This window comes from Carettochelys insculpta, chromosome 4, assembly GCF_033958435.1.
Source record: "Carettochelys insculpta isolate YL-2023 chromosome 4, ASM3395843v1, whole genome shotgun sequence".
NCBI classification, from domain to species: Eukaryota; Metazoa; Chordata; order Testudines; family Carettochelyidae; genus Carettochelys; species Carettochelys insculpta.
Window position 1 is genome coordinate 25,321,374 of NC_134140.1, and position 12,349 is coordinate 25,333,722.

The window sequence follows — 12,349 nt, forward strand, 5'->3', positions numbered from 1 at the left end:
TCAGTCTTCTCCTTTGCTGTTGCCTCTGGCTTTCACTAGCAATATACTGAAGGAGAGAAGCCATTTTATCCTATTTCTGCTGTGTGGTTAAATTTTGTTCCACTTCTGGGAGGTGTTAGCATGGACTAATATGGTGACACATGCTCCTTCTGGACAATTGAAATGTCCAATGGAAATGAATTGCTTGCTTTCTGTCTCCTTTTGTTGACAGAGTGGATCAAAAGATCAATCCACGTTTATGTTTAGATGCAATCTGTTGGCAGAAGTTTTGTCAGAACGTCTCTTCCGACAGTAACTTCTATAAGCAAATGCTTTTAATGCAGACGTACCTTTAAGTCTTCCATTTCTGTTCTTCTGTTTTAGCAACATTGCTTGAACTTTGGTCTGTATATTTGAGCTGTGTTTGTGCCTTATTGATAAAATAGTGCAATTTCTGATTATTTCATGTTGGCTGTGTCTACACTTGCCCTGAACTTCAAAGGGGGCGTGATAATCAGGGCCCTGGGAGATTACTAATGAAGTGCTGCCATGAATACGCAGCACGTCATTAAGCTAATTTTCCCTCGTGGCAACTTCAAAGCTTCAAACTTCAAAGTGCTGGTGTGCGTGTAGCCATGGGCTCTTCAAAGTGCCTGCATTACTTCAAAGTTTGAGGAGTAAAGGGACTTTGAAGTAGCATGGGTTTTTCGAAGTTCTCATGGCTATGCTCATGTCAGCACTTCTAAATTTGAAGCTTCGAAGTTGGCCTCGGGGAAAATTGGCCTAATTAAGTGCTGCATATTCACCGCAGCACTTCTTTTAGTAATCTCTGGAAGTGCTGCATATTCATCATAGTACTTCATTAGTCATCTCCCATGGCCCTGATTACCATGCCCCCTCCGAAGTTGGGGGCAAGTGCAGACAAGCCCTTTGTGATCAACTGTCCTTTCACACTACTTGGTTTCAGCTCCTTTTATTTGCTGTTATGTTATTGTTCCCCCCCCTCCCCCAAGCACAGAAGTATTTCACTACCTGGTAACAAAAACATGCTTGATTGCACATATTCCTTTAAAGGAAACCAATATGACTTCCTCCCCTTCTTTCCTGAACAGGATTGCCCTTTGCATAAACTTTGTCTTTAAAGCTTAGAGTATGCTGCTCAAAGCTGTAGCACTTATTTGTATAAAGGTAGGAGATGTTGACTATTCCTTAATTTAATTATAATAAATTCCATCAAATTCCCTGTTTTTCACTATGGTTTATAGCAACATCAAATCATTAATGTTTGATATGAATTTAGATATTCTTGAGTTTGTTCAGTCACAGACAGAGCCATCCCTCCAGCAGCACCAATAGTATTTTCTTGTGAAAGACTGAATTGACTTGAATTGAAAATCTTCCCATTAGAACTTGAATATGTGGGGGTGGGAGTTGTCCAAGCCATCCTTTTATAAACAGCCTTGATGTCTGGGCAATTCTGAAATAACTCGAACATTTGGGGCACTTTATTTAGTGCACAGAGCTGATAATTAGAGCCCTGCGAGGACACAAAATATGTATCTGCATCTGTATCCTAAAAAATGAACCAGAAATATCTGCATAAACATCTGTGGATGCAAATACCTGCTGATATAAAGTGATATCTGCAAATTTTCAGGGTTTTAGATACAAAATTTGTGTCCACAAAAATGAGCCGGGGATATCTGCATGCACATCCACAGATGTAGATACCTGCATCTAGAAAAGCGTATATCTGCAGATTTACTGGGCTCTAGTGATAATATATGGAGGGATTTTGTTTCCTTTTTTTGATTTCTGATTCAGAAAGATCCTTAAGTGTGTTAGTCATTTCAGGCACAAGACTGGTGCTATTGGCTTTATTTGGCTTTCCACCAAGTCTGAAGTTAGGCCTACAGTTGTGTATCTTGCTAATTTGAGGCCTTCTTGCTAGCATGTAAATCCTGTAAACCTTTCTCATGTGAGTGGTCCCATTAATTTCAGATTTATTTTATTTAGATTCCTATTAAACATATACAGGAATCACTTATTAAATGCTCATGATGCCTTCGATAAAAGTTAGTCTTCTTTTGATTAAAAATATTTTTATCAACTAACTGCTCAACAAAAATGTATCCTCTATCCATACTCAGACCCCCAAAATACTTCCTTCATACCCCTCCACATCATAGGTAAATTGTCAATCTTCCTGGCCTACTGAGAAGTTTAACAAACTCAGGCTATTTCATGAAAAGGTGTCTGTGATGGGGAAGGTGGGCATGGGCCCAGTGCTTCTTCTGGCATATGTTCTATTGCAGATTCCACTCTTTGAAGGCAAGCGAGCTCCATCTTGACCAATTCTGCTGAGCATGGCTCCAGCAGAGTATGGGGTGCGCAGTGTCTTGGGTTCATCACCATCCTTATAGAGCAACTAAAGTAGTTAGGAGGCTGGAGATAATGACTTCTGTGCAAATCTTTTTAAAGTATATAAGTATGTGTAGGTTAGCTAAGTGCCTGGTCAGTCTGTTTGGTGTGGAGGGGATATAAGGCTGTAGCTCTGTGAAGGATGTATGGGAGATGAATTATTGGATATTCTAAAGCATGGTTTCCCAAACTGGGGGGCATGCCCCCCAGGAGGGTGTGAAGAAATTCCAGGGGGGTGCAAGGTGACTCAGCCCCCACATCATTCCCCCCACCTGAAGAAAGAGCCTGCCTTTGCTTTCGGCTCTCAGCCCCTGCCATTTTAAGTGGGTGACCTGGTGCAGCAGCTATAAAAAGCAGGCAGCTGGCAAAGACCCATGTGGAGCTAGCTGCTTTCTGAAAAGATGAGTGAGTGTGGGGTGTCGGGGGGAGGAAGAGAATGGGGTTAGATGGAGGGTGTGGGGGAGGTGTGGCAAGGGGGATGAGGTAAGAACAAGGGGCTGGTGGTGCCTGGCTTTCGGGGATGGAAGGAGCTCAGCTGGGTGGCTTGGGCTGGCAGCTGGACCCAGCAGCATGGGGCTCGGGCTGACGGGTGGACAGCTGACCCCAGCAGTGTGGGACTTGGGCGGCTTGGGCTGGTAGGCAGGTAGCTGGCCCCAGCAACATGGGGCTTGGGTGGCTGGCCCTGGTAGCATGTGGCTTGGGTGGGCAGCTCAGGCAGCTGGCCCATGGCTGGGGTGAGTGGCTGGTAGGCGGGCAGCTGGTCCCAGCAGCTCAGGCACCTGGCAGGCGGGCAGGTGGCTGGCTGGGGCAGCTGGCAGGGGTGGCTGGCTGGCGCCAGTGGCATGGGGCTTGGGCAGGTGGCTCTAGCAGCGCAGGTCTCAGGCGGGTGGTTAGCTGTCGTGCTCAGTTCTGGCAGTTGACACAGGGCTCAGGCAGCTGGCCAGCTGGAGCGGCAACAAACACCTTCAAGGGGCCAAGAAAAACTATTTGTGCTTATTTTTAACTTTAAATAACCTTTTTAGATCAAATTTTTGTGTTTATTTTAAATTATGAATTGAATTTTTTGTTAAAGGGGGGGCTGGATGATGGTAAAGAAGAGGTGAGGAGGCATGAGAGTTTCCTGAAAATCAAAACGGGAGCATGATGCCACAAAATTTGGGAACCACTGTTCTAAAGTAATGTTACAAATGAATACGAGTTTGATATTTCAGTGCCATAATATGTAACTTTACTTAAACCGAAAGAGAGATTAATTTGCGGTTTGGAGTATGGCTATTAACAGGAGGGAATAAGAGTGGTTTTCATGTCTGCCTGGATTTCAAGGACTTACTTCTTAGGAGCAGAAGATACTGCAAAGGGATGTCATTCAGAAATTACATGGCTGAAATTCAGAAGGGAGGAAATATAAGATGAGGAAAAACAACTTCTAAATATTAAGATATTAGTAATTTATTAGTGAAATGGATAAATGACTGGCTTTGTCATTTAGTAGTTTCAGGCATCATTAGGCACATGAAATTATTCAAGACAAAATTATTCACATAGCTGTTTAATTCATTTTGCATTAATTCATGAAGTGCTTCATGTGTTCTGTGTTTCATTATTGTAGAATAAGCAGGACTGAAAGTAATACACAAGTCAGACAATTGGTTTGTCAGTCAAGAGCTTTTCAAATATAAAACTGTCAATTGAGCTTTGGGACCTACTTTCTAATCTCATAAGGCTTGTCTACACTTGCCCCAACTTCGAAGGGGACGTGTTAATCAGGGTGATGGGAGATTACTAATAAAGTGCTGCGCTGAATGTGGAGCACTTCATTAGGCTAATTCTACCCCTTGGCAACTTCCAAGTGTCAAACTTCAAAGTGCCAGCATGCATGTAGCAACGGGCAATTCAAAGTGCCTGCACTACTTCGAAGTGCCTTTACTTCTCAAAATTTTGGGGAATAAAGGCATTTGGAAGTAGCGTGGGCACTTCGAAGTTGCTGCAGAGGAGAAGTAGCCTAATGAAGTGCTGCATATTCACTGCAGCACTTCATTAGTAATCTCCCATTACCCTGATTAACATGCCCCCTTCGAAGGTGGGGGCAAATGTAGACCCAGCCAGAGAGTAGCAAATTAATGGCCTGTGTTAGTGGTTCAGGTATCTTCTAAATACAGAAAAGTTACTGAATCTGAACTGAGTGAGACTGTTAAGTTTGACTCTCTTTTTTTAAGTGAACTGAATCAGAGTTCAGAAATATATTAAAAGGTCACAGTGAGTGTTTTCTGATACTCTAATGAGAGCAGTGTTTTTGTCAATTCTTTAGCTACACAGATGAGATCATCTCTTTAAAAGTTTATAGGGCCAAATCCTTTGAGTTAGTATGTCTATGCAGATAAGTTAGGTTTGCAGGATTTTGTCCCACAGCTGAAAATAAGGTGCTAAATTCTGCTGTCTTAGACAGAGATAAATCCATTTGAAAACAACTGCTTGATTTCATAAATTCTTTTCTCACACACGCACGTACACGCAGAGTGACAATTACTACTGACTTCATGGAGTGCTTTCACTCTAAATGCACCATGCTTAGAGACAGCATGTTAATAAATTGAAGATGCCATGTTTACAGATGTGGTACATTTCTGCTGTTTTGTTATGTTTACAGATGTTAGTTATTTAGAAGTTGAATCATGACAAAGGTTATTCGTGTGCAATGAAATGATATCAGATTGGCTACATGTTACCTCTCATCCAGAGATCTTAGAGCTGAATTGCGTGTTGCCATTTTCATGAGAGTCATTATGCCCATTATATAGAAATAAAGTGAACTGAAAAGAGATTATTCAAAACCTAACCCTTAGGCTTGTGCTTCTTGACTCCTGGTTTCCAGTCTTGTCTCTGGCACATGCAGTTACCTCCATAAGTATGTGAACAAATTGAGTAGCTTTGACACTTGTGAATAAAGCACTCATCACACACATAAGTTGTTTAAAAGCTTTTTACTTTGATTATTTAAGAGCAGATTTTCAACAGTGGCTTCTAATTTCAGGGATTCAATTTCAGACTGTTTTTCCAAGTTGCTGAACATTCCCACCTGCTATTAACTTTTACTGAGTGCTTAATACTTCTGAAAGTCATCGAAGAAGTATTTGACCACTCAGAAGTTGTATTGGCCAATATTTAACTGAGGAGAGGTTTCTGTAGCTTGTGTTAAGCAGTTGTTGAGGCTAGGTGAGCACAATGCTCCCTTATGGATTTAAAATTTATGAAAAATTTTTTTTGAAAATCTTAGTAGAACTATTATTATGTCTTACTGCTTAGTAATTCCATGTTATTGTGAAGATTGTTAGAAGTAATTTAATATATCAATTACAGCTACAATCTGTGCCTGATTTTTGCATGCTCTGGTAAGAATGTGGTTTACCTATTACGTTCTTTCAATTTCAGGTTTTGTACAGCCATGGTATCCATGCTTCAGGATTCTTCATAGCTTTTGTTATTTCTTTTGTATTAATGTGTGTTGCCTTTTTTGTTGTTTACCAAACGAGAAGATTAAAATGGAGTTTCCTTAATAAAAAACAGGTGAGTCATAGTTCTACAACAAACTTTTTTATCTTCTAATGAATGATGTCCCAAAATGGAGTTAAGTAATTCAGTGACTAACCTGCAATTTTGAAAAGTTGGCAGGGGAAAGGTAAATTGAGCTATTCAGTTATAATCTGAGGTAATGCACATCTGCTTTGTCTTTGAAATGGTCAACCTTAGAGTGGCTGTAATCATCTATCACATTTTAAAGGTGTTAACCCATGCATACAGTATGTATTAAGGAGTATTGAAAAACAGAAGAATTAAAACATGTCAACACATTTTAAATCATGACCATTTTTCCTTATGTAGACATACTGCTAATAGATAAAATAGCTGTTCTTCCCTCACCTACAGTATGGATTTTGCTTGTGGCCTCAGAATTTAGCAGTCTATCAGATGAGTTACAAGAGATGGTTTGCTGGAAAGCTATCTCAACATGGTTAGGTTTAGGCAAACATGAGGTCTGTGGCTGGAAGGAAGGGAAGTGGTATGAAAGCCAACCCATATGTCCTTCACGCTACCTCAGGAGTTCTTCTGACTTGTTTCCTAAACTGGAATAACATGTTTCTTCCTCACTCACTTACTGACTTCTACAGTGTGAAGCTTTCCCTCTGGTTTTTGCTGAATCTTCAGGGTCAGTGGCTAAATAAAGGCTTTTGGAAAGGTTTATGGCATAAGACATCCTCCCAGTAGGATTTGGGAGGTTACGGCTTACTTGCAAGCTGTTTTATTCCTTCTGTATGAATTAGATTTAAATCCAAAAGAGCCCACAAGCTGTAGTTCCCTGGGACAAATCTGGAGAGAAGGATATCAGCTAGGCATCACACTGAGACAAATATACTTCGGTGCTTTGGGTTTGGTTCATGGCATTACAAATTTAGAAAATAACAAATGATTTATTAAACTTAGGGGAAGCTGCTGTTGCCTAAGGGTCTTCCTTTGTTTCAACTGATGGCTGTTGTCACTTGCTGTTCTGTGCTATAAATAGATACTTTCAGATGCAGTCTGAAGTATTCATTTTAGTTTGAGGCTGAGTGACTGAAGGGCATGTGGAGCTGCCCAACACTATGCTTCAGTGGACAAGGGTGACAGGGAGCGGGGTGCGGGGGCAGAGCTTAGACTGGGGAAGGAAAAACTGAATTGGAAAAGTGGGTGATTTTAAAACTCCTGTTCTTGGGGGCAGAAGTTTTGGGAAGTTCCAATGAAGCATGACTGAATTCAAGGTCCCAGAAGGTAAAGCTGATGCAGTTATTTTGCTAAATACCTCTTTGTATTTTAGTTTGTACAAATGTGAACTATTTTTTCCTTTCTTAACATAAATGATTGTGGGCCTTGTATCCCCTTTTTTTAAAATCAAACTGTACTTAAAATTCAAACTGTAAAGCACAGAATAATTAATTTTAAAAATCCCTTTCTCCTCCTTTTGTGATGTTCAAAGAATGCCTGAAACTCTTTTAAGTTTTGTCCCATGTTCGTCATTTGTTGTAGATATTTAAATTAAGATATTAGGTCTTTGTGTTCTGACTGGAAACATTATAAGAGTCTGCCAAAAGAAGTGCTTGTCGACCCTTCATGGCAGTGCGTGTTGAAGAGTGTGAATTCTAAAGCACATCATTGTGCTGTGGGCTATCTGGCCCATGTAGATCTTGTTGGGCCACACTAAAAGTTCCCAATACACGTTGACATAGTGCTGTTGAGGTCTACTTGGGCCACTTAGTACACAGCATGTGTTGTGCTTTAGAACTCATTCCCTGTAATGCACATTACTGATCACTGTGGGCAAGCTCCATGGTTTGTCTCCACTTGTAGTCTACCTTGGTTCCAAAGTTGGTCCTTTAAAGAGTATCAATTACCTCTCCAACTTTTTCACTCATCTCTTGGGCCAGCATGAGTACGGCACTGCAAACAGAATTATGTGCAGTTTTGTTCAACAAGCATATGTAAAAGGTTGTTTATAACATAATACAAATAATAGGATGGTGCTAGGGATTGAGTGGAAAATAAGTCAGTTAATCTGGTCCAAAGCCCACTGAAGCCAAGGATAGACTTCTGTTGACTTCAGTGGGCTTTCGCCCAGATTTTTAAAGGCATTTAGGTCTTACAGCCTTCAGTATTGCAATGTCTTAACTTATTTAGGAGCTTAACAACCTAAATCCCACTGGTGGTTTTCATCAGTTAGGTTCCTGCTCAGTTGTATACCAAAACACAGCATCCACACAAACTCCTGTTGGAATAAATGGGAATCCCTTCACCAGCAACAATACAGTTGTTGGGTGGATACAGCTTGTAGTCTAATATTTCCTTTTTTGTGTTTACTTAGGAGATACAGTATGATCCTACTCTAGAACACAAGCTGGAGTATTCACAGTTTAATTCAGGAGATCCCTTTAACGAAGATACTATTATGAATGACCAAATCATTGAGATACTGGTTTTTGAAGACTCCAAGAACATGCTTCAAGCTTTAGAAGAGTAAGAATTCACTTTTACTGCATTTTACTTCATACCAACAAAACATCTCATGCACATGATACTGAACATCAGTCCTGTAGATCTCTCAGATAAATTCTCTTGAGATACCTCTCCACAACCTGAAGCTGTTGATTCTATTAATAAATTGGCATCCACAGTAACCTGCCATGAGGGCAGGGGGCTGGACTCGATGGCCTCTCGAGGTCCCTTCCAGTCCTACTCTTCTATGATTCTAATGCAGGCATATTTTTAAAATGCATTATATATAGAAGTTACAGTTCAATCTGGATACTAGGCACTTGTTTTCCAAGTCAACCGCACCGTAAAGGCTTGTCTACCTGGCAGATTAGCGCATTGCAAGCCAAGTTGTGAAGCTACAGCACAGTAGCTTATTGTGCACTGGATGGCCACATGCACACAGTGCAGACTGGGGTTCTATGATACACTTTGATTTACTTCTGTGAAACATTTTTACTGGGTCTGTAGCAGGAGCCGCATGATGTGTTAGTAAAGGCCATGTTAGAGTATGGTAAGGTGAGTGCATTCCTTGACTTACTGCAACCAAACTCCCTGTGTAGGCAAGCCCTTCATTGTGCTGCTCAAAGAACATCCACTACCTCTGGTCTTAGCCCCTTATGCGTACAGTGTTGGCCATGACAAAGCACAGGAAGCTTGTTCAAAACCAGGGAACAAGAAAATGTTGAGAGTCTAGTCTGTGATGGTTGGGCACATTTTCCCTTTGCAACAGCATGGCCTTGTTTCTTCACAGAAAAAGGCAAGCTCTGGGTTCATATATTTTTGTATAGTAGTATTTCTTGGAAAAAATGTTCACATTCATGGCCTCAGTGTGCTTTCAACTACCTAGATCAGAATCGAAGAAGAGATAATTTCCAGCTTTCAAAGGAAAATGTTGTATATGTGGACAGTAGATGGAAGCTAGAAATCCTGTTTATTTTATCGAAAGGGAGGTCAGGATTTTGACAGACACACAGCTACTAAAGGTCATCTCTTTTCTGGCAGAAGCTTGAAAAAGGCCTGATGTAAGAACACAGGGTAGATTTGTTTCTGCAATCTCATGATGACCTTCATGAAAATGAAGTTTCAGGTAACATTCTGTTATGAGAGCACTGAAATGTTGATGCATGGATGCCAAAGGGTTCTTTGCTTTTTCCTAAGAGGTTCCAAATGCCTAATGAGTGACGTTGTTTCTTGTCATTTGTTTCAGATTACAAAGAAAGTGAAACAAATGAATTCGTGATTTATGTAATACGATGGTAATGTGGCTATTTGTCCCTGTGAATTGCATGGCAGTCTTGTCTTGTCTTTAATTGTTTTTCAGAAAATCTGTCTTTAAAATTGGTAAGAGTAGCAGGCTCAGATACCGTTGTAGCTCATATTAGAATCGCAATATTTCTTTTGGGCCGTGTCTACACGTGCACACTACTTCAAAGTAGCGGCGCCAACTTCGAAATAGCGCCCATCACGGCTACACGTGTTGGGCGCTATTTTGAAGTTGAAATCGACGTTAGGCGGCGAGACATTGAAGTCGCTAACCCCATGAGGGGATGGGAATAGCGCCCTACTTCGAAGTTGAACGTCGAAGTAGGGCACGTGTAGACGATCCGTGTCCCACAACATCGAAATAGCGGGTTCCGCCATGGTGGCCATCAGCTGAGGGGTTGAGAGACGCTCTCTCTCCAGCCCCTTTGTGGCTCTATGGTCACTGTGTTGCAGCAGCCCTTAGCCCAGGGCTTCTGGCTGCTGCTGCTGCAGCTGGGGATCCATGCTGCATGCACAGGGTCTGCAACCAGTTGTCGGCTCTGTGGATCTTGTGTTGTTTAGTGCAACTGTGTCTGGGAGGGGCCCTTTAAGGGAGCGGCTTGCTGTTGAGTCCGCCCTGTGACCCTGTCTGCAGCTGTTCCAGGCACCCTTATTTCGATGTGTGCTACTTTGGCATGTAGACGTTCCCTCGCAGCGCCTATTTCGATGTGGTGCTGCCCAACGTCGAAGTTGAACGTCGACGTTGCCAGCCCTGGAGGACGTGTAGACGTTATTCATCGAAACAGACTATTTCGATGTCGCTACATTGAAATAAGCTATTTCGATGTAGCGTGCACGTGTCGACGTAGCCTTGGAGATGAGAAATATTTGACTAATTTGAAAAAAGAGACTCTTAAAATGTCTTACTCTTCAAATACCTGAGAGAGGTAAATATTGTTGTAACTCTCTTGAATAAGAATGTTCATAGAATGGGACTCATACAGTAGATTAAAGCCTCAGTTTGTATATATTTCTTAGGACTGTGCTATTTTAATGGTTTTTATTGTCTGTCTTTGTCTTTCACGACTTCCCCTCCCGAGTTATTTTTCTTATACTGCCTTCCATTTCTGTGTGCTTATAGCTGCCTTCCCTTATTTGTCTCTTCCTTTGCCTAACATCAGGCTTGTGACTCAGAACAGTTTCAATCTGTATAAATGTTTTAACTACATTTTTGATCATAGTAGTTAAGAAAACCCTTTAGAACAATAATAGAGTGATGTTCTGTTGAGTATTCTTAGGCCACGTCTACACTACAAAGTAACTTCAAAGTTTCTGATTTCAAAGTAAGTAACTTTGAAGTAGAGTGTCTACACAGTAGCCCCTACTTTGAAGTGAGGGACCAGGAAATGATGCAGGCAAGGGATCACATGGCCGACAAGCTCTTGCAGGTTCTTGGCCAGCTGACCCCTTTAAGGGCCCCTCCCAACAACCGCACCCTGCACGTGCTCAAGGCTGACAAGCTGCAGACAGTAGGGCAGACCACGTGCTGGGGAGAAAAGCAGACCAACATGCCCGCCCACACCCTCCCCGAGGAGGATCTCTTCTCCACCCTGGTCAGCCTCCTGGCCATGCTGATCTCCGCGCTATTTGAGCGGTGCAGCCAGGTCACCTGCATAGGACTCAGCCTTCAGGACCTGGCCAGGGCCCTCAGGTCATCTGAGCCATCAAGATGGTGCTTCTGCAATGCATTGTCACCCTGGCGTATCTGGACACTGCCCTTGCTGGGTTCACGGATCTGGGGTTCCCCATTTGTTTCGGAGCCCTGGACAGGATGCATGTGGTGATTCAGACTCCGGACCATAGCAGGGGCGCCTACATTAACAGGAAGGGGTACCTCTCGGTGGTACTCCAGGCCCTGGTGGATGCGAGGGGCCGTTGCCTGGATGTTTGCGTGGGGTGGCTGAGCAGGGCAGATGACGCCCAGGTGTTCTGGAATTCATGGCTGGATCACCAGATGCAGGAGGGCACATATGTCCCCCACCATGGGAGCTCCTGCTTGGGAATGTCACAATGCTCCACTGCACCTGTGGGTCATGCAGCCCTATAGTGGATGCACCACACTGGCCCAGAACAACTTTAACAGCCTCCTCAACCACACCAAAGGCGCAGTAGAGCAGGCGTTTGGGAGGCTGAAGGGGAGGTTTTGCAGCCTCCTCACAAGGCTGGATGTCAGCCTCCCAAACGTCCCCTTGGTGATCGCTGCCTGCTGTGCCCTCCACACTTTTGTGGAGGGCAGGCGGGAGCCCTTCATCCAGGGCTGGGCTGCGGACCTCGGGGCTGGGTACGAACAGCTGCCTGCTGTCCCATGCCATGAGGCCCAGGGGGATGGGGTCAAGGTCTGGGAGGCCTTGTGCCAGGCCTCTATGCAGGGCATGCCCTGACCCTGCCAGCCACACTTCGCACCACTGCCCCCCTCACTCCCTCACCCCTCATAATCCCCCACCAAACGCACCCCCTCCCACTTTCCCACCACGCACCAGGGACTCAGGGGTAGGGTGGGAACATTAAACTTTACTTTGGGGGAATAAATGTATTTGGAAAACACAACATGTCAAACTATTTTCAATGCATGGGGGGAACAGAGAGG

At 43.1% G+C, this 12,349-nt stretch overlaps 1 protein-coding gene across 6 annotated transcripts in view; it reads left to right on the forward strand.

Moving 5' to 3' along the window:
* EVC2 (EvC ciliary complex subunit 2) overlaps positions 1–12,349 on the forward strand; it is a 144,543-nt gene that overhangs the window by 45,011 nt on the left and 87,183 nt on the right. For all 6 annotated transcript variants that reach the window (XR_012645330.1, XM_074992467.1, XM_074992468.1 and 3 more), the window contains 2 exons: positions 5,830–5,964; positions 8,291–8,442. Coding sequence is in view for 5 of the 6 variants with exons in the window: in XM_074992467.1 (XP_074848568.1) it covers positions 5,830–5,964; positions 8,291–8,442 (287 nt within the window). In the remaining variant the exon portion in view is untranslated. The remainder of the gene's footprint in view (positions 1–5,829; positions 5,965–8,290; positions 8,443–12,349) is intronic.